The sequence below is a fragment of the Marmota monax genome, unplaced genomic scaffold (genome assembly GCF_021218885.2).
Source record: "Marmota monax isolate L192 unplaced genomic scaffold, Marmota_monax_Labrador192_F-V1.1 WCK01_AAM20220418_F8-fsc00017, whole genome shotgun sequence".
Classification (NCBI taxonomy): Eukaryota; Metazoa; Chordata; class Mammalia; order Rodentia; family Sciuridae; genus Marmota; species Marmota monax.
In genome coordinates, this window is record NW_026695241.1 from 24,308,145 (window position 1) to 24,334,358 (window position 26,214).

Genomic DNA, 26,214 nt, shown 5'->3' on the forward strand with positions numbered 1-26,214 from the left:
AGAAAATTCAGACCCCTAAAACTTAAATCTATTCCATATTTGGAAAATTGTAGGTTTTCCCTGTGGGATTATTAACCTTTGTTTTCTACTTCTAAACTGAAATCTTCCCTGGCTTTATCTGACTGGTTGAACCTCGATAACATGCTCACTTCCAGCAGCAAACTGGGAAAGCAAGTTTTCTCCCAAACACTTACTTATAATATGTGAAATTACCAAGTGTAAAGAGAATGTTTAAACCATGTTGGACAACACTAATATGACAAATACCTACAACAGGGCTGCTCAGAAGGCTCATGTTCAGACCTCTGCTGTTTTCTCCTTTTATTTTCTTCCTTTAAGAACTCATTGCTTGGGTTTGGGGCTCAGTGGTAGTGTGCCTTCTTCCAAGGTGTGATTGAACCCAAGGTGGGTTCAATCCTCAACACCACATAAAAAAAAATAAATAAAGATATTGTGTCCATCTACAACAACAACAACAAAAAATTAAATTAATTAAAAAAAAAGAACTCATAGCTCTTGGAGGCCCTAACTCAATGGATGACTTATATGATTTGATCTAACCTTGACTATTAAATTCTAGACTCAAGAGTATTCTGTTGTACAATTCCCACAAATTGCTCCATCCTCACCTCAAATTCAGTCTACCTAAATCCTAGCACTTCTTTTTCCCTTCTGTCCTCTCCACATACCCGGAAGGAGTAGGCTTTCTTTTCTCCCTGCAAAGATCATCTTGCTTCTCCAAGGTAAAACTGAAAGTCCTCTCTCTTTCCTCTTTGTTGTAATTTGTATTTAAGTTCAGCAGAATCTTCCTTCCCTGTATCTCTCATTCTTTCCTTCCTTTCCATCTCATAACTATTAGCCTTTGGCCTCTTTAGGTTTGATCCTTTGGTGTTGACTCTGGTTCCTCCTCCCTTCAATTTATTCTACAATCCATGCTTGGAGAGTTTCCATCTTCTATTCTTGAAAAGGGTCTAACTTCATTCTATTAAACTGTCTTCTCCCCTACTCTCACTTCAAGGGGTGGGGGTGGGGGGTGCATCTGCTCCTGAGGGTGGTCTATCATAGACCCTTAAAATACCTCAGTCTTTGTCTCCGACTGTGCTCCTAATTTTCTTCTATAGTGGATTGCCGGGCCCCTAACTTGTGTAAATCTCAACCTCTCCTCAGAATGCAGCCAGCAGCTAGCTAAACATCCCTCAGGAAGGATGGCTCACTTTGCAAGTTTGTGCACCTTGGAAAACAGCCACCACCCCTATACATCTGACAGAGCTACTTTTCATTGCTGTGTTTCTTGAAAACTATAGTTTTTCTATTCCACAAAATTATGACAGTGACTTCAGGATAAAAGTCATCTCTGCACCTCTAGTTCCTAGTGTAGAACCTAGCACAGTATTGGAATTCAGTGTTTGTTGCCTTAAAGGATGAATTAAATAGCGAGATAGTGACTGCTTGCTCTGGCCCTGACTTGGAGCTGTGAGACAGTTTCATACTTCTAAGGCACTTGGAAGAGAGACTGTTGCAGGTTCCTGTAAATCCCGAGTCCAGGAAAAAAACCTAAGTGTGCAAGTTGCAGTTTCAGGAGAGACCGTGGCAGATTTCTCTTTGCTGGGTTTCCCTTCTTAATTTTTACAATCTGAAGGGGTGTGTGTGTGTGTGTGTGTGTGTGTCTTTTATTGTGTCAGTTTGTGTCGGGTAGGGCACATATCTCCAGTCTTAAGATAGTGGTGGTTTCTGTCACTGGCTTCCTTACTGCACCATTTCCAGTAATCCCACATTCCGCAGGCTGAATTCCAGTACCGTTAACTGGGAAACAGAGTGAAAAGAAATACAGGTTTTGCTTTCTGTTCTCACGTGGTCTAGTGGAAGCTCAGCGACACGTTCCTTTTCTGAGAAACAAGGAACGGCTGCCCTCGCGAGGCCCTATAGCTCAGGGGTTAGAGCACTGGTCTTGTAAACCAGGGGTCGCGAGTTCAAATCTCGCTGGGGCCTCATGGGTTTGTTCATTTTTTTTTTCCTTAATTAATTTCCCTTCCACATTTACGAAGAAAATGGGCTAATTCCAACTTGCTGGTGCTCCCGAATGAACACCAACTGAGAGGAAATCTCTTCCTTTTAGGTTCATGTATGAATGCGCATGTGCTGCTCTGTGACTGGAGTGTGGCGGAGTCCATTACAAGCTGCGGGACGCGCGGTCAGCCTCCGCGGACACTCCAGCATTGTGGACCCTTCGACTGGTACCCCGCGCCTGCAGCTCTGGAGCAAGGAAGAAGGGGGGCCCAGGGAGAACAAACCGAGCCCTCAAACACTGGGCAGATTTCGAGTCGAGAACAAGATCTTTCCCTGAAGGGAGAAAACCGGCGACAGCCGTTTAGGTCAGTCATCCAGAAGGCGTGCGCCATCCGGCCAGGGTTCATGATCACTGGATCTTGGACCCTTCGCTGTCTCATCGGGGAGAACTAAGTGCCCGTAAATTTGGGTGCGAGACTTAGGTCTCTAAACTTGATAATGACAAAAATAAATTGTGGCTTCCTATTTGAAAAACTTAATATATTTTCTTCAGACGCGAATCATCACAGAAACACTAGATTTACGCTTCTGTATTCTTTTCCGCACGCTGTCCCACCCCCAAGCGTAAGGACGTGGCGGCTGCAGGGAGAGACCGCCCGCCAGAGCCGACGCGCCGCACCCTGCAAGCGCCGGAAGTGAGGCACTGGGAAGGCGGGTTCCGGAGCTGGCGGTTGGGCGGGCTGGGAATATCTAGGTCCTCAGATCTTCGATGACGGAATGCCGGTCCTATTTGCCACACACAAAGGCACATGTCCTGGAGGACAGCAAGCCCCTTTAGTGAAGCAGGAGAATTCAGCTCCAAAAGAGCTGTCCCTATAACCACAGACGCATGACTTTCTTGCAAACAGTGCTTTAGCGGTGGCCATGCTCTAAAATCGTCTTGCGCCTGCTTCGGGTTGTTTATGCCCTGAACAGGGAATTCTTGAGAGGCGCCTTTGTGCTACCTTCGATAGCTCAGCTGGTAGAGCGGAGGACTGTAGCGTGTCCCGGTGTAGTCATCCTTAGGTCGCTGGTTCGATTCCGGCTCGAAGGAAAAGCGCTGTTTTTGGATTCACACTACTAAATTAAGAAGTCCTTTGTACCCGTATTCTGATCAACCGTTGAGGAGACCTAATTGGCTTAGGAGAGAAGTACACTTATAAAATTGAGTCCCTATCCTCCAATTCTGAGGAATGTGCGAGTCTATCCTCCTTGCCGGCCTACTTTTGACTTCTGTGCATCCTGGGTTTCCTGAAGTCCCAAAGTGAAAGACCACTGGATGGTACAGAAGAACATTGTTGATATGCATGTTTGTGTATGTAACCCCGCGTCCTGCAGAAATCTGATTTGCAGAAGAACCCTCCTGTGACTTTCAGCCCGTGTGATTGTCCTACTCTACACACACATACGTCCTTTGGGGAAAAGGGTTTTAAGATACTTAAGTATTATTTATTTATATAGTTCTACCAAAACATTTTCATTTGAGGCAGGACAGGAAAGAGAAATAGAATCTGACATGAGTTGGGATGAAAGTGGGAGCCTGAATTCCAGAAAGATGAAACAATTGAAGCAAAGGTGCGCCTGTCCTGGGCTCAGGACTCTACTGTCCTGCGACAGAGGTCCGCTCCAGTCCTGGAACTCCAACCTGGTTCGCTTCAGGCTCCAGCTTGAAGTTAGACCCTCCCGGACCTGGCTCAGTGGAACTGAGCGTGTGGCCTGAATTCTGAAAAGCTGCCTCTCCGATCTCCCTGATGTCCTGTGTCCGGAGGTTTACAGGACGTGGGAGGGAAGGAGAATAAACGGGGACGGGTCCAGTGTCAAACGTGGAAGTTGGTAAAGATGGGAGAAAGAACTAAGCAAGATGGAAAGAAAATGTTACCAAAAGAAAGAAAGAAAACTAAAACTCAGAACCAAGAACACCCTGGCGGCCAATTGCTGGCACAGAAGTGTAGTTCAGAAGGAGGATGAGAAAATCAGCAGCTTCGTGGCTCGTTGGTCTAGGGGTATGATTCTCGCTTTGGGTGCGAGAGGTCCCGGGTTCAAATCCCGGACGAGCCCAACTGAGGTTTTTCTCTTTTTACACCTTTGACAACCGCTGGAAAAAGCTAAATTCAGTATAAACTAATCACACTTGAGTTACCCTGTTAAAGAGGACATCCCTGAATGAACGTGGCAAATGCGGCTAGTGACTGGTAACTGAACAAAATTCCCTGGGTTCCCTGGGATGCCTCCAGGGCGACCTCGTTCTTGGGAGGAAGTTCTGCTCTGGTCTGATCTTCCCTGAGGCTGTGTCCTCCCTGCTGCTGCCCCTCAGGTTCTACCTAGCGGAGGGGCGGGGTCCCCCCCGGCTTGCATTCTGTCCGGTGGGGATTGGCTAGTTGCCCAGGGGCGGAGGTTGTGGCGTCTGAAGGCGGATACAGGCGGGAGGCGCCTCCTCTGCGAAATCCCGCCGGGTCCCAAGCCACGTCGAAACTAGAACGCGGACCCTCTGCTCTGCACCCTATCCGGACCGGTGCGCACACGCAGGCGCGCGCTCACACCGCAGATCTCCACCGAGGTTTAAAAGCACATCCGTACGTTTTCTACCAGCTCTCCATCATCTTACTAGGGAGGAAGAAGCGGGTGAGAAACAAAATCTTCTTTCCACTGTTCTGACGTTTCTGCCACCTAGTTCCGTGGCCGAGGTTGGGTTCGCACTCCTGCTCCTCTTCCCGCTTCTTGGTAGCTTTGCCAGGAGCGATTTGGCCGTGGGAATCCCTTCTTGGCAGAGGCGGTGTGGGACTCATCAGAGAGGCGCTGGAGGACCGGACTGAGGAATTGAGGAGAGGGGAAGGAAACTAAAGGTTTTTTTTTTTTTTTTTTTTTTTTTTTTTTTTTTTTTTTTGCAGGAGTAAGCAATATTTTGTTCCCTCCCCGATTTTTACTTTACTCAGCTAGGCAGAGATGCCAGCGCGAATGCCCCAAAGTCCTGAATCCAGGCTCAGAAGGGACCACAGAATTTGCAAAGTGAGGAGAGGCCTGGGGGGAAGTCTACGGTTGATCAAAACGAGCAAAACTTTGCCAGGTGCCCAGGGTGATCATCAGATTTGTGAAGCAGGCCTTGTCCAATTTTTGCCCACATACTAACTTTTGGAGACGGGTGTTTCCGTTTTCTGTTTTCTGTCTCCCACCCTTACCACACCCTTAGCCAGTGTTATGAAATTCTTGGAAACCTTTGCCAACAGCCTCTTCTCTAAGCTTTCTTACTGGTTTCTAGTTCTCCTTCTCTGAGACAACACATCAAATGGGAACATAACATTGGTAACTCAGAACATCTTTCTTTTAGAAAGGGCAGTAAAAAACCATTTCAGTAACATTCCCAGAGCTGGGAAATTTCGAAGGAGCCAAGCCAACTTTTCAGAAGCAGTCTCCAGTATTCAAAAATCTGCTTAACCACACAGCTAGGTCGTTAATGCTGAAGGGTAATTTTGTCACAGCGACTTTAATTCCAGCAATTCTTTTGCAGATAAAATGGGGAATAAATATTTTTGGAACATATGGAAATATTCAATATAGGCTTCCTTTAAAAGACTCATTCAGTATCAGCTTTAAAATTAACTTTGATTAGCTGGGCCTGGTGGCCAAACATGTAATCCCAGGGACTCAAGAGGATGAAGCACAAGGATCACAAGTTCAAAGACAGCCTCAGCAACTTAAAAAATAAAAAAAAATTAAAAATACAGGCTGGGGATGTAAACCCTCATGGGTTCAATCCCTGGTACCAAAACAAAACAAAAACTTTGATTTTGATTTTTCAGAAATTACTCAAATGGCATCTAAAAGTTATGTGGTACATTGGAAAGCTTCTATTCCCAGGAGCATCATAAGTTATTGGGCAACTAATATCTCCGATTCTCAGTTTCATCATCAGTAAAATGCATCTTACTAGGGAGGAAGAAACCAATGAGAGATAAAATCCTCTTTAGTTCCTCAGGGTCCCTCCCTCTCTTATTCCCCCACTGTGTGGGGTAGTGATGCATAGTAATATAACTCTTAGATAAAAGAAGGTACTTAATAAAATGGAGATGAATTAGGGGGAAAATTATTCAAGGAAAAGAGGAATGGCCTTGGCTCTAGTTAGAAAGCAAATGGCAGGTTCATAAGCAGATAAGAGTAAGAGGTTTCTTGAGTTATCATTGGAAGCATTTGCCTGTGACTCAAATTAAAGTAGGTGGATTAATAAGAGGACCAATGCACAAGGGTGCAACCTGTTTTAATATTTTTAGTTTAATCTGTATTTGAGCCAAGAAAAGTCTCTGTAAACAGCTGTTCAGAAGAATGCCTGGGAAAGAGGGAATAGGCAGGCACAAAGCCCAAAGTTTGTTGAAAAGTGAATGTTTAATTTTTGTCTTTTGAGATATAGATATGTCCCAGGACTTTGTTCCCATTCACCTTCAGTCAACAGTGTCCCTGTTTCCTGGAGCTATGACCCTTCTTTTCATGTGTTTCCTCCTTTAACTATTACCTCTGTTACTGAATAAGTGTTGTGTTTATTGCTATAAATGTTACTGTTATAACAGAATTTAGAGTACATGTAAATCATTCCTTCCATCATCTAATTTTGTAATTACTCCTAAAGGACAGAATCACACATGTATACTCTGTATAAAGGAGGAAAGTACATAAACACTAGAATCTTTGGAAGGAAAATTTCATGCTTCTTGTGTCTACATGTGAGGACACAACTGGCTGGGGAGAGAGACATAGGAAAAAAAATCCAGAAAAATGGAATAACTTAAGTTCAAGTTGTCAGAACAGTTTTTCATTTTTAAATTTACTTATTTTATATATTTATTATATATAAATTTCATATATATTTATGTGGTTCTGGGATGTGAACCCAGGGACACTTTACCACTGAGCTACATCCCCAAGTAGTTAAGTTGCTGAGTGTCTTGCTAAATTGCCCAGGCAAAACTGTGATCTTCCTTCCTTAGCCTCCTGAGATACTAGGATTACAGGCATATACCACCATACTCCACAGAAATTTTTTTTATGAGTATTTTTTTTAAATCAGCAATGCTTTGCATGTATTAAAATTACTGACAAAGATATAATGTTTGTTAATCATAGACTATAATTTCTTGTATTTTGAAACATACATGAGTAAGTACTAGATGTATTTTAATGAAATAGCAAAACTTTCTTTTTTGTACTAGGGTACTTTACCACTGAACCAGTCCTCATCCCTTTTTATTTTTATTTTTTTTAATTTTGAGACAGGGTTTTGCTAAGTTACTTAGGGCCTTGCTAAGTTTCTGAGACTGGCTTTGAACTTGCCATCCTCCTGCCTTGGGCTCCAGAGTCACTGGGATTACAGGTATGCACCACCATGCCTGGCTGATGTGTTTGTTTTTAAAAAAACAAACAACCCTATTTTCTCTTTCAATGTAACCTCCTTCTGCCTAGTTGAAAAGTAAAGAAATGGCTTTTTGCATTATCAACTATGTGAGCAGGTTGTGAATCCTCCAGGGTTGTCCGGCAGAGAAGGGACCTGACTGTATTCAGAGGCCTGAGGCTACTCCTTCCCACTACCCCATGACTAAAAGTAGAGGCAGCTCTGTTCTGGTGAGATGGTGCTTGAATTGGTATTTCAAGGCCAGAGGCATGTATGGGTGTGTGTGTGTGTGTGTGTGTGTGTGCAAATTGTGGGTTAGGGTAGAGTACCTTATCTTAGTTCTTGGGCTATTTATCAGAGAAGGGACATATCAATCAAGTCGTTTCCAGCTGTGGGAGTTGGCTGCTGCTTCTACTGATGACTGCTGAAGCAATGGGGTGTTGCAATCAGTCTGGCATCTCTCCTCCCTAACAAACAAGTGGTCCATAACTTTTTAGAACTTAGCTCTCCAGTGTCCTTTTAAATGGTAATGTGTGATTAATTTAAAATAGGTACCATTTGCAAATGGTGTTTGCCCACAAAAGGAACCGAGCATTTGGGCACTCTGTTGGATGCCAGTTGAAGCCCCATCTTGTGGGCTCCTATGTCCTGTTATTTCTCTTTGCTCCTGAAATGCTTTAAACTTTGGCACTTGGCAGAACAAACTTTGGCTTTTGGTGTTTGATGGTACGTCAGAGGCATGCCAGCCCCTCCCTTTCCAAGGACTCCAGGACCTCTGAGGCATCAGGTCGTATGGGCAAGCAGTATGTGGCAGTTTGCTTTAGTCCTCTTCTCATTACCCCCAACCTCTTTTCCTTTTAGCTCAGGGTTTGACTGGGGATGCAGGGACAAGGACAATAGTGAAGCTCAGGCAGGTCTGTGCTCCAACAAAACTGAAAAACTGGTCCTTTTCCATACAAGGGGTGCTTTGCCACTGAACTACATCCCCCAGGCCTTTTTATGTTTTATTTTGAGACTGAGCCTTGCCACCCACTTTTCTTCTGCCTTAAATCATCAAGCTCCCCCAGTTACCAGAAACTGTTCTTAACAAAGGATCTGAAGCACATTCCTGACGTTGTGTAAATTACTGTCAGATATGTAAAGACTTTACCCTCCTAGGGATTTTTCTCATTGGAGCCAGGACCAATACCTCAGAAATGAAGGGAACTCAGTGGGAATTTCGGAATGAGCAATAAGCTAGAAGCAGAGCCTTCCTGAGACCCTTGAAAGCCTTCCTTCTCTGTCTGGAAATCAGGACTACCTAAGTTAGTGACTGCTACCATGCCACTCTCATTTGTAAGCCTTCAAGAGAAAGGAGTGATGGTTAGCAGACTATTTTCCTGGTTACCCTATCCTGAAGTAAAACCAGGTTGGTCCCATCCAATTATAAGTACTCCAAATCAGTGCACTTTTTTTTTTCTGAAGTTCCCAGCCTGCAAATTCGCTTTTAACCTACACAGTAAGGCTGAGTTTTTACCTGTCCTGTTTCAGCTCCCTCCGAGAGGTCTATTCCTGCCATACAAAGTGACCCATGCTTCTGAGAGTGACTAAAGGTGACAATACACAGTGTCCTCTTCCTTTCTGGTAGAGCAAATGGAATGAATGCTCCAGTTCTTGTGTCCAGACTTGCTTCAAAAGTGTCCCAACATGATTCCCATGTGGGGGAAGGTAGTTTGCCCTTGCTCCTGCCCCCTACTTCACTCCTGTAGTGAATCCCCCAAAGAGAAGAAGTACAGCTTTAGTTATCTATATATGATTATACATAGAAAGATGGAACAAAATGTATAAATTGACAATCAATTGAAGTGAATATTAGGTTTTCCCCTAGATACAAGATTACAAGGTAAGCATACAACAATCACAGTGAATTTCTTCCTTTTTTTTTGAGAGTGGGGATTGAATCAAGGGGTGCTTTGCCACTGAACTACATCCCCAGCCCTTTTTATGTTTTATTTTGAGAATGAGCCTTGTTAAGTTGCTTATGGTCCTGATAAATTGCTGAGGCTGGCCTCAAACTTGTGATCTTCCTGCCTGAGCTTCCTGAATCACTGGGATTGTGGACTTAATTACACTGCTTTGCTATTGACTCTCTGAGTTTTAGAGAGATTTCATGAAATAGCTAGGTGTGGTTCAATTCCCAGTACCAAAGAGAGAAAGATAGATTTTATGAAACAAAACTTATTTTTATTTAAGTTGTGTGTGTGGTATGGAGATTGTACCCAGGGCCTCACATATGCTAGGTGAGCACTCTACTACTAAACAACAACTCTCCTCACTCCTTTATTTATATTTCTATTGCAGGGTCTTCTCCCTAGGACTCAGAAAACTGAGTCAGAAGGGAATGTAAATGACACAGAGTGTATTCCCCACACTGCTGTATGGCCTATGTATCTTTCTTCTACCCCTCATCATGTTCTTCTGTTAGGATGAATCCTTTCTGGAGGCATTACAGATCCTTACACAAACAGACTTCCTTCAGGCTGACTCACCTGCTTTTCAGACAAACTAGCACATATCTGAGGTTAACTCAGTGCTGTCATCTTGGGACCTCTGCCAAATGCTTGCCTGGTTGCAGGTATGTACTGGATGTCATGACTCCACAAAGAAAGAAGTGGGCAGCTCCTCAGGGGATTGGATGGGGATTGACAAGAACTAGCTGGGACTCAGAGGAGGCATTGCTGAGCGGAGTCTGGAAAAACAAGTAGATTTTCTCTCTTCAGTTTAAGGGCTTGAAGTCTGACTCCACCATTCATCTGCTGTTTGATCTTGGAGTTTCTAATAAGCAAAAGAGACTTATGTAGTACCTACCTCACACAGCCCAGAGGGTTAAATGTAGTCATGTATATGAGAGCTTCACAAAATAAAGGGTAACACTGATTATTATAATTACTATAATGATTTCAAGTGCAGTTGCTTTACTGGCAGCCAGCCTGTCTTGAGTTGTCATTTTCTCAAACATGGGCAGATTGAACACTTGGTGTGGGGATGACAACAGAGTGTTGAGGATTTAAAACAGGATGACAGTGTTCTAGATGCAGCACAAATTTAGGTGAGTACTGGGAGTTTGGAAATTTTGGGCATCCCACTTTTGCTTAATATTTGAAACTATAGGATGTAGAAAGTGATACTGGTGACTGAGGCCCATGTTCCTATATAAGCAGTGATGCTGCTTTGTGAGTGTCTGAAAGAGCAAAGTTGTATCAGTGGTGGAGATAATCAATTTTGCAACTGTTTGTCAAGGAACAGAAGCTGGAGTGCTCAGAGTTAGTATTTTGTGCACAGGTAAAGATAAAAGGAAGGTGAAGCCTTTACCATTTATGTATGATATATTAAAGTGCATCAATGTATTCTGCTGTCATATATAACTAATTAGAACAAATTACAAAAAAAAATTTAAAAAGGAAGGAGAAGCCTAAGAAATACAGCAAGGTTATTTCTGGGGGTAGTATCTGGGAGGCTGAGGTAGGAGGCAGGGTATTAATAGCTGTCACATAACCTTCACTAAAAGTGTTTTTCTGGTTCCATGAAATTTCTGGTATAACCTTCTTAGCATCCTTTCATGAAACCAAATTCTATAGATACACAGAAAGTACAGTAGAAAAGCAACCACAGGAAGACCATAACTTACTCTATAGAATTCTTCCAAGGCAGTTCTTGGAGTTGGCTCATCAGGTCAAATATAATGTCTTAAAGATCCAGATAACTGTGTGTGAACAATGAAACCTCAGTTCTGTTGTGGGCAAGAATAAGAACCATGGACATCAGAAAGAGGCAGCTTTGGGATGAAAGGCCATGTTTATCAAACTTTTCCCCCAGGACAGTTTTCCAGTCCATTCAGGTGGGTTAATATTTGACCCAGTCATGCCCAGGGAAAAGGTGAATGACTCTCCTCGTTTGTCTAAGAGCAGGGTCCTTGGTTTGCTTGTCTCTGCCAGGATTTGGGACCTTAGGTCAGTTCTCCCACCCCTTCATGTGAACACTATATAATCAGAGCCAGGAGGGACCTCTACGTTCACACAGCTGGAACTCATCTCCAGGAAGAACAGCCAGATCCATCTCTAGTTGGAGGGAAACTGCCAGATTTTTGTAAGATTCTTCCTCCTGGGTAATCTATTGTTAAATTTCTTTATATCTATATACTATTTCTAGTCATTCATCCATTTCAATGAAATGCTTTATCCCTTTTTAAGATCTCTGGGACCAAGTTGATGAGATAAAAAGAAAAAAAAAAAGACTCTCAGACTCTCAAATTTAAAATGTTAACAGTTTTCTTTTGGGATAACCTGTATGTGTATAATAGGAAATTAGTGGGATTAGGAGCAAGTGGAGGTTTAAGGCCATTCCTAAATTGTAATAAAATCCCCAGATATCTGGAAAGCCATTTGCTAAAGGGCATCTGAAATACTTCTGCTCCTGCCCCCATTATAAGCATTATATGTGGTTTAGGGAGAGATACAGAAAGTATGCTTTCAGCACTGTTTCCTTCTAACATCCCGACAGATTTCTTTACTTAGAAAAGTTTTGGAAGCTCTTTAAAAACAAAGTGGAACACTTTGTTTGGGATCAAAAGAAGGTACACTGGCCAGTTGAAGGGAAGAAACAAGAGAGATAATTGGAGGAATATGCATTTAGTGTTATTGTTTCCCTCAGGAAGATATTGCCCTAGAATGTATAAAAGGGCCAGACTACATTTATGAAAATGATAACCATAATTACTCTGTCATAAACTGTCATGTTAACTCGCTAGTACCTAAAGGTTGGTACATCCCTTGGATACAAAACATTACCTTTGAGAAAAGGATGGGGATATTAATTGTTATGAAGACTTAGGGATTAGTTTGAGATAAAAGATAAAGGAGTCTGAAGAACACTGGGACATATTCCACTGATAAAAAGTCAACTGACAGTTCCATGTTTGGGTATAGATGTGTATCTGAGTAAAGCTCTGTATGTATAATACACCAAAATACATTCAGATCCTTGGCCTAGGTGGATTCATTTCTACCTCACAGATAATCTGGCTCTTACTTGTTTTCTCCCAATTCCATTTTGCCTGGTCTTGGGAAATTTGGGGTTGAATATGTAAATAAGGAGGTTGAATATGTGAGGAGGCAGATTGTAAATATCACTGGTTGTGGTGTGTGCTGATTGGGATTTGGTTTCTATGTGTTTTAGGGAGTCAAGATTACAATAAAACTGAACAGTCCGAATTACAAAATGAGTTTACGAATTCTGCAAATTGGAAACAACGTTACCCCTCCCCCTTGCCATATTAAGACCTGAGGGCTTTCAAACTCCAAAGAGTAACCTGTGTTTTAGGAGGTAAAGCCCTCCTATAGTATCAGTCTAATGCCTTAACTAAAGACGATATGTGGACTTGACTTACACACCTAGCTTTAAGAGATGATGCATCTCAGTAAGACAGGATTACAGATCACCCTATTACCAGTTTCGGATACCCTTATGGTCAGATTATCATTTTCTTCTTCCTCTTCCTCCTCCTCCTCCTCTGCTAGCTGGTGCCTTATGCCACCAACCAAACTTACATAAATCTGTCTCTACAATTCCATTGCCATTGGACTTATGCTACTGATACAGATAAAGACTCTGTTATACCTAGAACCATGGACTTTCTGACTTTAGAGTTAGCAACTCTTGTTTTATAAGTGAAAAAAACCTATGCCTGAAGAGGAAAATGAAATCAGTCATTTAGACAATATTGACTCTCTATTTGAGGCAAGCACAGGATTCAAGGTAAATAATGTGGGCCCTGCCCTCCTGTAGATTATACACCAGTAGGAAACACTGACAAGTAAATAGTCTAATGTTTGTTCAAGATCACATGAGTAATAGCATGCTTGGAAAGAGCACCCATAAAACCTGACAACAGGTAAATCTATTTTGTGATACCCTTATGGTCAGATTATCATTTTCTTCTTCCTCTTCCTCCTCCTCCTCCTCCTCCTCCTCCTCCTCCTCCTCCTCCTTCTCCTCCTTCTCCTCCCCCTCCTCCTTCTTCTTCATCTCCTCCTCCTCCTTCTTCTTCATTCTTTTTCTATGTACATGACAATAGAATGTATTTTGGTATATTATACATCATGAAGTATAACATTCTAATTAGGATTCTATTCTTGTGGTTGTACATGATGCAGAGTTACCTTGGTCCTGTGTTCAAATACAAGGAAATTTATGTCTAATTCATTCTACCATACTTCGTATTCCCTTCCCTTCGTTCCCCTTTGTCTCATCCAAAGGACTTTTATTCTTCCCCTCCCCAAGACCCTTGTTGTGGGTTAGCATCCACATATTAGAGAGAACATTCTGTCTTTGGGACACTGGCTTATTTCACTTAGCATAATATTCTACAGTTCCATCCATTTACCAGCAAATAATTTCATTCTTCTGAATGGGTAAAGGTCTTCTTGGTCTTAATATCTAGAGCATAGAAAGTTTGGACAGAAACTCAGCAGGGTTGCCAGCTCAGACTCCCTTCTGTGAACATTAATATACCCATAACCTGTATATTGGCACCTCTAAGGACCAACTGTCCTTCTACTTGAGGGAAGATATTACTAACATGGCTCTTTTGAGTACTATCTGCCCTTGTTCTGCTTCCTAATTTTTGAACTCAGGGATTCTGGTACCAGAGGGATGTTGACTATGTGACTTCTATGTTCCTCTCCAATCTTGAGAACTTGAGATTTTATAGTTGCCTGTGACGTTTGAAGTCAATATTTGTCCAATATACGGCAATATATTTAATTGATTACAAATCAGTGAAAGGGATAAGATTGAAAAAAAAAAAAAAAACAGAAAGAGAAAACACACCCAGGAGACTGAAAAGCACAGTATAAATGTGAAGAACTTGTCACACAGGTAGCAAGGTACCCCAGCCATGTGTGAATACTTGTTATTATTTTAGGGATGGCTGTCACTTTTGCAATCATTGCCACATTCTTGGTAAATTCCAGAACACACTCTTACTTGATTCTCTTACAAATTGTAGTCTCTTGCTTAATGGAAACTTTTTAAACTGCAATTTATTTCCGTACTGTGAAATGATTAAAAGATTCCTTGGTGTCTAACTTGGCATTCTTCAACAATGTCTACAGTTACCATGAAACAGACAAGGAGGATCAATGCTTCTTAGAAAGACAGCTTGCTTTCAATCATAAATTAAATGAGTTATTGGTAGACAAATTACTTAAAAATAAAAGTTCTAAAACTCAGTTAAAATTTTACAGTGAAAAGCCATTTTTATTTATTTATCCAAAACTAATAATAAAAATAGCAGCATTTATAGATATTTGATATGAGATGGTATAGATCTGTGGTGTTTTTTTAAAGGCTCAGAATGGTTTGGGTTTTGTGGGTGTTTTTTTTGTTTGTTTGTTTGTTTTTGGTACCAGAGATTAAACCCAGGGGTATGTGCTTAACCACTGAGCTGCATACACAGTTCTTTTTTCTTTTATTTTGAGACAGGGTCTCACTAAGTTGCTTAGGGCCTTGCTAAGTTTCTGAGGCTGATTTTGAACTTACAATCCTCCTGCCTCAGTCTCCAGAGCTACTGGGATTACAGGCATGCACCACCACACTTTCTTCCAAGAACTAAGGTTACTGTCAGAAACTACTTGCTGCACGCTGGGCATAATGACACACACCTCTGGTCCTAGCTACTTAGGAGGCTGATGTGGGAGGATCACTTGAGCCCAAAAATTTGGGACCAATCTGGGCAACAGAGCAAGACCCCACCTCAAAAAGCAAAACAAAATAACAACATCAGAAAAATACCTTTTACAAATGCCAAATACCTTTTAATTCTCAAAAATTCAAATTTTGTAAGAAATAAAATCTCAGAAGTTTGTAAGTGTCTGTTTTCTATTTTGTTATAATCCACATTTAATTCTATTTTCAATGATCTGTCATTGAATTAAAGTCATGCTCCAAGAGGGAGTTTATCCTGTAGCTGTGTTTGAGTCACACACATACCCACACACACACCCACATATACAATGGTGTGTGAATTCTACAGTTCAAGGCTGATAGCTCTTGACAGATGGTGGCAGGGATCTTCTTCTCTTTTTCTTTTCAGAATGATGTTGAGAAAACATTATAGCCAATTGCAAGTCCTTTGACTTTATGAAAAGATCTTAGGAATTTTTGTTTAGTTTTTTTACCACATGGCAACATCATTTGCCAATTGTGGGACAATTTATGTATATATGCAGAGGGAACTAGAAAATATTCTCTAGAATAATTCAAATTCCCCCAGTGTGAGAAGCCCCTCAGAATAAACTTGAATTGCCTTTTCTGCTCTGTGGGAATTAACCTCAGACTCACTTCCAAGCATAGCATGGCTTCTTCCATATTCCTCCCTATTCTTTCTTTAGAGTATGAAACAATTCTGCCTTAGGCCATGAACCACAGACTTCTTAGAGAAGTGGAACTGCCTCTTTTCACCTCTAGGTGACACCACTCTCCACTGCTCTCCTCATAGAGAGATGATTGATTAAAATATATGTCCAAGAACCCATCTAAAGCAGTACTCAGGTGACCTTTTTCTGGGCTCAGGATCCCTTAAAAGTCATCCTTCATAGCTCTCGAGTATTGTGGTCTCATCTCAGCAAATTGGAGCTGTCACATTCCTATTTAGGTTGGCATTTGGTGTGTCTTTTCTTTCTCTGTTTTAGGCAAGGTCTTATATCTTACCCAGGCTGGCCTGGAGCTCCTGGGCTCAAGTGATCTTCATCTTAATGGTCTTTAATGTCCCAGGGTCTTACACAGTGCCCAGACCCAGTAGAGACTTATGTAATGTTTGGTATTAAATGAATAAATTAAGAGTGTGAATGGATTTTTGTTAACACTGTGACTGATAGAAAGGCAAACACTCAGTGATCCTAATAGATAAGGAAGAATGGCTGGGGTTGGAAGTTGTATTAGGAAAACTATTAAATAGACTTTCCAAAGAAATGGATTAACCCTAGGTAGTAAATTTAGTGAGGAAGACTAAAGAAAAGCTGTAATTAGGTGACTGAGGATGCCTGAGACATGATGCCCTGTCAGAGAGAAAAGTACCTGTCCTTTTTAGCCTAATTTGGAATGAAGATATGTGCCCCTACCACTCCTCCTTTTGCCGTTGGCAGGAACCTCTGTTGGAAGCGATGGTGCTGGGCCTAGGCCCTTTATTGTTGGTCTTCATGCTGGGTCTGGTTGTGACCCCACCGACCCTGGCTCAGGATAACTCCAGGTACAAACACTTCCTGACCCAGCACTATGATGCCAAACCAAAGGGACGGAATGACAGATACTGTGAAAGCATGATGGAGAGACGAGAGCTGACCTCACCTTGCAAAGACACCAACACCTTTATTCATGGCAACAAGGGCAACATCAAGGCCATCTGTGGAAATAGAAATGGAAACCCTCACGGAGAAAACTTAAGAATAAGCAAGTCTCCTTTCCAAGTCACCACTTGCAAGCATGCAGGAGGGTCCCCTCGGCCTCCATGCCGGTACCGGGCTACAGCAGGGTTCAGACACATCGTTATTGCCTGTGAAAATGGCTTACCTGTCCACTTTGATGAGTCCTTTTTCCATCTATGACCAGCAGGCCACTGCTGGCCACTGGCCCTGAGCTGGTTTTGCTTTCCTTTCCTGAGCTTCCCCTCTATACTTCAGAATAGTGACAGCAGTATTCACTTCCAGGCGCCCAGAAAATAAGCCATCTGCATCTTTTGTGTTTTACAACCTACGTTTAATAAATAAAAATGTCTCTGAAACCAGTAAGAATCACTCCACTGCTTCCAAAGAGGATAGAATGGAGTAGAAACATCTTTTTCTTTATCACCAGTTCCCCATCAGTCAATGGGGAGGTATACTTTACCTTTGTGGGAGGGTAAAGTTGATAAGCTCATCTATAGAGAGAGTTGGGAAAACTCTAGGGCTTACAGTTATAAGAAGAATTTTCAAGAGATGAAAATTGTTGTTTTTTTTCTTTTAAGTAATGAGCCAACATTACTTTCACAATTATGAGACCTTGGGAAGAAAGTTTAAAACCAACTACCAATACACCAATTATTAATTATGCTTTCTATCTCTCTCTTTCCTTTTCCTCTCTCTTTCTTCTCTCTCTCTCTCTCTCTCTCTCTCTCTCTCTCTCACACACACACACACACACAAATGGCTCTTTTCCAGGAAATCACATGGTTATGGGAAGAGGCTCTGTTCTGCTGAAGTTAGAACCCAAGTACCAAGTGAACCTTCAGAAGCTTGTTTCCATTGGTCTGGGAAGTAGAGTATATCAAGCGTCAGCTCTTCCTGCCACTCTTCTTCCCAGAACCACTTTACTTCCTCTCTTTCCAACACAATTATCTTGAATCTTCAGCTGTAATCAAAGGAATAGGATATAGAGGTTTGTGTCATTCTGTACAAAGGCAAAAGGTGACTATGAAATAGGAGGTGACATTTAAAAGAACAATAGTTATGTTTGGTAGTGGTCACTATCACCAAATCAAAGGATGGAGTAGTGGTGGAATGAAGTAGTCCCTCATAAGCCATCGCAGTCACTCTCATGGTGGGCTCTGCCCTCAAGAAGCAGGATCTTTGAAAAGAAAGAACAGTAGTAAGGCTGGGGATATTTCAGTGGTAGAGCACTCATCTAAGCCTATTTGTGCAAATCCCAGGGTTCCATCCCCAGCACTGCCAAAAAAAGGGGACAGGAATCCGTATATGTGAAACAAGGAGTTCAGCTGGGGCCAGACCTTGAACTACACAGGTAGAGATGCATCTGTTTGACTCTCAAAAAACTATCTTTGCTGCTTCAGATTGCTCACTTCCTTTCAAATCAGAGCTGATTCCTCCCCAACATCCCCATTGCCACCAGTAGAATCAACTCAGACCAGCATCACAGTTCAAGTCAATTCTAGGAGCGACTGCCAGATGGCAGTATTGGTCTAGTCAGAGTTGTCAAGTGATTTACACCTCCATCCCTGAAACCTCAAGGGAGAGAAGCAATTCTGAGCATGTCTTTAATATCCTAATTTAAAACACACACACACACACACACATACATACATGTATGAAATCATATGTATGTATGTATATACACATATGATTTCCAAAGGACCTGATTTTATTCCACTTGGAGAATAGTCATATGAGAGCAAAGGCTAGTCTGAAGTTTTACTCTATTCTCTTTTCTCTACCTCCCTCAATTCCTAGATGTAAGCTATTCAAATTGGTGCATAAACTTTCTTTGACCTGAGTTTGTCTAAACTGTTGGAGCGTCCAGTAAATCAAACATTCCCCATACCAAGTAATTATATCACAAGACAGACAATTCCAGTTCTGTGTAGATTTGCATTTCCTCTTTTTGTACCTGGACCACACAGGCTTGGACAGCCACCCAGCAAGTCCTGTTCTGATTCACTGTACTGGCTACGCCAGCTTCTTTCTGGAAAAGAGAGTTTTGCATTTAGAGAAGTGCCGTGTTGGAAAATTGTTCACTCGTGGGAAAATGAGGGTGGGAAAAGTTGGGAGCAGAAAAGAGTGGGGAGATGGTACATAAAAGAAGGGGAAAGACGAGACTGTGGTGTCAAGGAAATGTCAACGTGTCATTCTCAACCCCTCTCTCCAGAACCCAGTTCTCACTGTCCCTTCTCCTGCCTCTTGCTTTCTCTAGGCACCACTAAGGCGGTGATGGCTCTGCAGAGGACCCATTCATTGCTTCTGCTCTTGCTCACCCTGCTAGGGCTACAGCTGGTGCAGCCTTCCTATGGCCAGGATCGCATGTACCAGCGGTTTCTGCGGCAACACGTGGACCCTCAGGAGACAGGTGGCAATGATAACTACTGCAACTTGATGATGCAAAGACGGAAGATGACTTTACATCGGTGCAAGAGCTTCAACACCTTCATCCATGAAGACATCTGGAGTATTCGCAGCATCTGTAGCACTGAAAATATCCAGTGCAAGAACGGCAAGATGAACTGTCATGAGGGTGTAGTGAAGGTCACAGACTGCAAGGAGACAGGAAGTTCCAGGACCTCCAACTGCAAATATCGGGCTAAGGCAAGCATTAGGCGGGTGGTAGTTGCTTGTGAAGGTGACCCAGAGGTGCCTGTGCACTTTGACAGATAAATGCCATCCTTGGGTGCTATATAGCCAGTGATTGGCCTCTGATTTACTCCAAGAATAGCAATGAGTAATGCATTTAAATTGTTTTGGACTCTGTCTCCTCTGCTCATTACTTACACTTTCCCTCTATGTAACCCATTTTATTAAGTATCCAATAGAAATGGAGACAAACTATGGTGAGTCCAGGCTTTTCTATTATAAGCTTCTTTATGAAAGACAAGTCAACTTAGCCGTTTCAGATCCTATACTCTGGAATTGAGTCATTATGTGTATTTATATCACATTTCAAGCATTTTAAAGTACTTTGTTCTCAGTTATCTCATTTTCATACCCCTTGTACCTCTTTGATGCTGACAATGCTGTTAAGGGAATTTACTGAAGACCATTAAGTTAGTGGAAAATCTGAGACAAAATTTCAGTTGAATTGGCTCATTCGGGGCTTTTTCTGTTCATTACAAGGAGTGTTTTGAAAGTGTCTGCTTTTTATTATTCCCAAAAGTCAGCTGTTTGGGGAGTCATTAAATGTTTAGAAATAACATACTGGTAAAATTAGAGCTGTGTGTGATTTGACATTGTTATGTTTGTGTCTGATTATATCAAGGAATGGTATTAGAAAATTTCTCTTTTTCTTCCCAAACTTTTGATTCATCCTAAGATGTTACGGTATTAAAAATGTACTAGATCATTAAGATTAACTTACTTTTAAAGTCAGGCATAGTGGAACAGGCCTGTAATCCTACCTACCTAGGAGCCTGAGGCTGGAAGATCACAAGTTGAAGGCCAGCCTGGATAACTTAGTGAGACCCCCATCTCAAAATAAAAACTAAAAAGGGCTGGGGATGTAGCTCAGTGGTAGAGCATCCCCGGGTTCAATTCTCAGAACTGAAAAAAAAAAAAAGACTTCCTGTTTAAAAGATTTTTCATGTTTCCCTTGTAATTGTAATAAAAGACTTAATCTGCAAGTATCTAAAGGGATTTTTTAAATTTTTACTTATTATTTTTATTTATTAATTTTTCTCCTATACTCTAAGTTCTGGTCTTCCATATATATACCTGAATATCCTCATATATTCTGGCCAGAATGCACATCAGATCCATGACCACAGCACAGAAACCTTTATTTTGTTTATTTCAGAAGAAGTGATTCATCTCAAAAACAAGTCTCACACCCATTCCCTCACCCTTTGGAGATTCAGAAATAAATTGGAGAGCAGAGATATATGAAGATGCTACCTGCAAGGAGGGAAGTGTGTGGGGAGGGGAGAATAAATTGAAAATATTTAAATAACAGAAGATACAGAAAGAAATTTTATTTGAACTCCCCTTATCTGATTAATGCATAGCTTCCTGAAAATACAGCCAGCATTAACTTCCCTCCATGGGTATCTCCAGGCATGGAGGTATTCCAAGACAATTGTACAAATAAACCTTACCTGAACCTTTCATTTATACTCTCTAAAAGTCCATTTGCTTTCCCAGAGAGCACTTCCTCTCTCTAAAAGCACGTCAGTGCCCCAGTGTTTGAAACCTGTGGAGGGGCTTGGTGGTATGGCAACAGTACTTGCAGGGACAACAGAAGCCATTTCACTCCATTGCAGAGTTCAGACATTGCTTCAAGATCACAAGCATCATGACAAATTCACAAACACTTATCAGGCTTTCCAGTCACTGAAATGCCATGGAATTGGAGAGTATTACTGAAGTTTGGTGCCTATTCATTTCCATAATGGATTCAGCAAAGTCCTTTTCTTTGGACTTCAAAGTTCCATTAAGGAGCATCTCCCTACTGCAGTGATTCATGATGCTCTTTTAGTCAATGACCTTATCTGTGGAGGTCTGTTGGGTGCCATGGTGGGATTCTTGGTTTGGGGATATTTTTTCCCCTCAATTAATGTTGTAAAAATTCTTATACAATCTCAGATTGGTGAAAAATTTCAACCTTTCCTCAAGGTTTTAAAAACAAATCAGAGTAGAATAGGACAGGAGACAGACAAATCTTTTCAGAGGTGTCCACCTGAATGACCATGGGTCCCTTATCTCTTGGCGCATAATCAATGCCACTTACGAGTTCTTGTTGAAGGTTATATGAAAAAAGTCATTGGTGAAGTTCCATTTATCAACTAAACAGACCTAGAAATGCAGTTTGGTCTTGTTCCTAATTGACTCAAATTCAAGTTGGTGTCATTAAGTCCACGTCTCAGGAATTTTGGGCAAAGCTACTTTCTTTAAGCTTCAGCAACAAGAACAAAACAATAAAAGGTTTCAGTAGGAAACTTAAAAAGAAGAAGAGGTAGAGGGTAAGGAGGAGGGGAAGGAGGAGAAGAAGGAAGAAGAAAAAAATCTAACTTAACCCTTCATCCTAGCCCTCCCACAAGTTATGAACAGAACCAGTTTCCTTTCCTCCTATTGATCTGTCTACTGTTGATTCATAGGTCCTTGACCATAGAACGTTGGTAGATGGAGGGCAAGGTTTTCCTCTAACAGTTTGTCCATATATGAGTAAGGACAGCCAGGCACAGTGGCACACATCTATAATCCCAGTAATTTAGGAAGTTGAAGCAGGAGAATTGCTAAGTTTAAGACCAGCCTCAACATCTTAGTAAGATCCCGTTTCAAAAATTAAAAAGGATTAGGGATGTAGGTCAGTGGTAAAGCACCCCTGGGGTTAATCCCCAGTCCAAAAAAAAAAAAAGAGTGAGGACAGAGAATTCTGCCCTTGGCACCGACCATGTTGTCATGGGAGTTGGTAACTGTGGAGCAAAATGAAATATATTTTGTGTTTGTCCTGATTTCTGTCATGAAATCTACTTTGTCTGATAGTATATTATAAGACCCCCCCTTTGGGAAAGGTCCTGTTACATGTCCAGGAGGAAGGAAGGGAAACTGGGAGCAAACTGAGTAGACAGGACTTGCTGGGTTTCCCCATCCAGTCTATTAGCATTAAATATGTGATGGGGTCTCCATAAAAGCTCAAAAGGACAAGGTTTGGGAACTCCCAGATTGCTGGAACCTGTACAGGTTCCTGGAGGCCTGGGGAGGGCATGGAAGGAAGCTCTGTGCCTCTTTCCCTATACCTTACCTTATGAAGCTTTTAATATGTATCCTTTGTAATGTCATTCATAGCAAACCTCATTTTAAAAACCTTTTGGAATTTCTGAATTAGGAATATTTTGTTAATAATGAGCCCCTTCTCATCATCTGAGTTTTTGCTAATGATCTGACTTAGATTAAGTTCCCTAGATAGCCTCTAGATGGGGCTGGTGACCAGAAAGAACAAGTGATAATGGAGTAAAACTTTCAGCTTCAACTATTGACCTCCAATAATGGTTGGCAGGCAAGGAAAACAATCTCCATAAAAACTCACAGACAATGCAATTTGAACAGCTCCCAAGTGGCTAGGTACTGGGAGGGAGGCACATCCTAAGAAGGCATGGAACTTCTAGATCTCCATCCCTTGCTCTGTTCATCTCTTCCACCTGGCTAATGGAAGTTAATAATACAAAATGGAGTAATTTATGTCAAAGTTCTAACCCAAAGGAGTTGGGAATACCCATAAAGCTCTCTTGAGTGCATTTCTAAATTACCTTGATACTTTGTAACCAGCTTATCTCAGCAATTTCCTCTAGCCATAGTATTTCAGATAAGCCAAGACTGATGCCTAGCAATGGCTATTTCTGCCAAAACAATAATGCCAACTTCAGCAATGAATTCCTGAGACCAATTACCTAAGTTTTGAAGCTGTTTACCTGATTTCTTTGTCTTTAAAAACTCCCCCTTTGTTCCAATTACTTGTGTGTGCCTAGGATTTTCTTAGTCTGTATACCCCAAGTTGAAAAACTTTACTAATAGTAAATAAAATATTTTGTTCCAGAGGTCCTATGTTTCTTCTTTCTTCCTTCCTTCCTTTCTTTTCTTTCTTTTTTTTTTAGATTAGCATAAACTGATGTCAGAGAAGTCAAATCCAAAGGAAAATCACCCTGGAAAAAGAGGTGACCCATGGAAATCAAGTGTAGTACCCATCAAGGAACCTCTTCAACGATAAGGATGCAAAGACTCAGTGTACTGTTTGCTGATCCAAGAGAAAGAATTTGGACTCAACAGAGTGGGTTTGGACATTTTATTACTTGGGTACTCCTCGGTAGTGGCAGGCCAGGACAGTATAGGGGCCACACCATGCCTACAAGCAGTCGGAATATATACAGGACAGATAGTGTTCCTACTTTATAGGTGGATTCCTTTACTTCATAACCAAGTTCATTCTGCTTTGATTCAGCTAATTTCATTCAGCTAAAGATCAGACATTCGAGAATTGGCCGGATTCTTTCCCCCTTACCCTCTATAACATTTTTTAAAATGGTTCTTAACTCACTGCCAGGGACAAAAGACTTCCTAGGTACTAACCTGCATTAAACCCACAACACTCCACACCTTCAGTGGCTCAAAGACCCTTTAATGACTCTAACATTCTTATGCCTTCCCATATCTTCCACAAAGTCATCAGAACAGGCTTCAGAGGCACCTTGCATTCATATTCCACAACAGCAGTACAAAGAGCAAGAACCTATCAGCAAGCATGGAAAATATTGCATCATGTTAAAGGAAGGGACATTAACCATCTAAAGAATGGATCAATCAAAAGGACATCCATAGCACTAATTTTTTAGACAGTTGGGTTGAGACATGAAGGTGTCTTTACTCCAGTTCCATTTCAGTCAAGTCCATTCTGTCTCATCTGTAGGTTGGACTACTCAAGGGGAATGCATGTGCTGTGGTCACAGTGAGTCCTGAGCAGATTCAAGAATCAGTCTGATTGGCATGATGTGTAACTTCTGTTGCCCAGTCCAGGAAGAGGTTACTTGTTGCTAACCTATGGAGATTGAAAAATGTTTAATAGGCACCAATAATGAAAAACTCAACTCCACAAAGCAATATATAGGCCACTGTACAATCTTGTTAGTAGAGTATCCTGTACAGCAGACTTGCCCAAGCACATAAACCAGACTAATCTATCTGTTTGCACTTCACAGGTATAGAAAGAATAAAACACCTTAGGAATATATGACTGCCACAAACTGTTACAAAGCGTTCCTGTCAAAATTTCGATGAAATTTCTCACAGAAATAAAAAAAAAAAAATAAAACCCATCTGGAATCCCAAGAGATCCTGAATAACCAAAACAATCCTGAGCAAAAAGAACAAAGCTGAAGGCATTAACATCCCGGACTTCACAATATGAAGGAAAGCTATCATAACCAAAACAGCAAAGGTACTAGCAAAAGGTATATAAACAACACAGAGATGAATGGAACTAAACCCAGAAATAAGTCCATGTATTAACAGCAAACTGGTTTTTTGGTAAAGGTAACAAGAACATACACTAAAGAAAGATAATCTCTTCAGCAAATGGTGCTTAGAAAACTAGATCACCCCCACAAGAATGAGGTCCTAATTAAAATAAGATATATTCCATGCTTGTATGTTTATATCATAATGGATTCTACTGTTATGTATAACCAAAAAGAACCAATCAAAAAAAAAAAAACTGGATCACCATACACAGAAAACTGAAAGGAAACCCGTATCTCTTACCTTATACAAAAATTAACTCAAAATGAATTATATATAAACAAATTGTTAGGCAACTATCTTGGCTTATCTGGTCTTAATTAGAAGACCCAAAATTATAAAGCTCATAGAATAAAACATAGAAGAAACACTTTGGGACATTGGTATAGGCAAAGATTTATTTGGATAAGGTCCCCAAAACACAGGCAACAGAAGCGAAAATAAGCAAAACAGACTATTAATCAATTAAAAAGCTTCTGAAGAAAAAATAATCAATAGTGAAGATAAAAAGTTCAAAATGAAAGGAAATATTTGTAAAATATCACTCTGGAGAGAGAGAATATATATATATATATATATATATATATATATATATATGAATGATTAATATATATATATGAATGATTAATATCCAGAATAACATATAAGGAATTCAAATAACTCAACAGCCAAAAATAAAACAAAATAATTTGATCAAAAATGGCAAATGGTGGCCGGGGCTGGGGCTCAGCAGTAGTGCACATGCCTGGCATGTGTGAGGGATGAGTTCAATTTTCAGCACTGTGTAAACTAAATAAAATATAAAGGTCTATCAAAAACTAAATATATATATATATATATATATATATATATATATATATATATATATATATTTAAACAGAAATTTAAAATGGCAAATGAGCTGGGTTCAGTGCCACACGCCTGTAATTTAATTCCAGCAACTCAGGAGGCTGAGGCAGGAGGATCATGAGTTCAAAGCCAGCCTTAGCAACTTAACTAGGCCCTAAGCAACTCAGCAAGACCCTGTGTCTAAAAAAAAGTATATATATAGATAGATAGATAGAGAGGGAGAGAGAGAGAGAGAGTGAGTTGGGGGATGTGACTCAATGGTTAAGCACCCCTGAGTTCAATCTTTGGTACCAAAAATAAAGGCAAATTATCTGAATAGACGTATCTCAAAAGAAGACACACAAAGTGCCAAAGAGTATATGAAAATTTTTTTTCAATATCACTAGTCATTAGGGAAATAGAAATCAAACTGGCTATCACTAA

At 41.0% G+C, this 26,214-nt stretch overlaps 2 protein-coding genes, 3 non-coding genes and 1 pseudogene across 9 annotated transcripts; all 6 read left to right on the plus strand.

Moving 5' to 3' along the window:
* The first annotated feature begins 1,916 nt into the window (after window positions 1-1,916).
* Trnat-ugu (transfer RNA threonine (anticodon UGU)) lies at window positions 1,917-1,989 on the plus strand. Its single transcript has one exon. It is a non-coding gene; the product is annotated as a tRNA-Thr (tRNA).
* Window positions 1,990-3,010: 1,021 nt separating this feature from the next.
* On the plus strand, window positions 3,011-3,100 carry Trnay-gua (transfer RNA tyrosine (anticodon GUA)). Its single transcript is given in 2 exon segments — window positions 3,011-3,047; window positions 3,065-3,100. It is a non-coding gene; the product is annotated as a tRNA-Tyr (tRNA).
* Window positions 3,101-4,032: 932 nt separating this feature from the next.
* On the plus strand, window positions 4,033-4,104 carry Trnap-ugg (transfer RNA proline (anticodon UGG)). The gene has a single exon. It is a non-coding gene; the product is annotated as a tRNA-Pro (tRNA).
* Window positions 4,105-4,504: 400 nt separating this feature from the next.
* Window positions 4,505-23,468, plus strand: LOC124090348 (ribonuclease 4). 5 transcript variants are annotated; one of them, XM_046441003.2, is made up of 2 exons: window positions 4,505-4,619; window positions 19,142-23,468. In XM_046441003.2, exon 2 carries the CDS (start codon window positions 19,159-19,161, stop codon window positions 19,597-19,599), a length of 441 nt encoding a protein of 146 aa, XP_046296959.1. In that variant the 5' UTR covers window positions 4,505-4,619; window positions 19,142-19,158; the 3' UTR covers window positions 19,600-23,468. The 5 variants fall into 5 exon arrangements, with proteins under 5 accessions (XP_046296959.1, XP_046296960.1, XP_046296957.1 ...); XM_046441004.2 differs by having other exon boundaries at window positions 4,536-4,668; XM_046441001.2 differs by lacking the exon at window positions 4,505-4,619 and adding an exon at window positions 11,418-11,548.
* Ang (angiogenin) lies at window positions 16,624-17,240 on the plus strand. The gene has a single exon (XM_046441009.2). The coding sequence runs from the start codon at window positions 16,624-16,626 to the stop codon at window positions 17,062-17,064; it is 441 nt and encodes a 146-aa protein (XP_046296965.1). The 3' UTR covers window positions 17,065-17,240.
* On the plus strand, window positions 21,145-23,468 carry LOC124090347 (mitochondrial nicotinamide adenine dinucleotide transporter SLC25A51-like; annotated as a pseudogene).
* Window positions 23,469-26,214: the final 2,746 nt, after the last annotated feature.

Bases quoted from the DNA above. Each gene is read 5' to 3' on its own strand.
- LOC124090348 (XM_046441003.2), top strand. From the start codon at position 19,159: ATGGCTCTGCAGAGGACCCATTCATTGCTTCTGCTCTTGCTCACCCTG.
- Ang (XM_046441009.2), top strand. From the start codon at position 16,624: ATGGTGCTGGGCCTAGGCCCTTTATTGTTGGTCTTCATGCTGGGTCTG.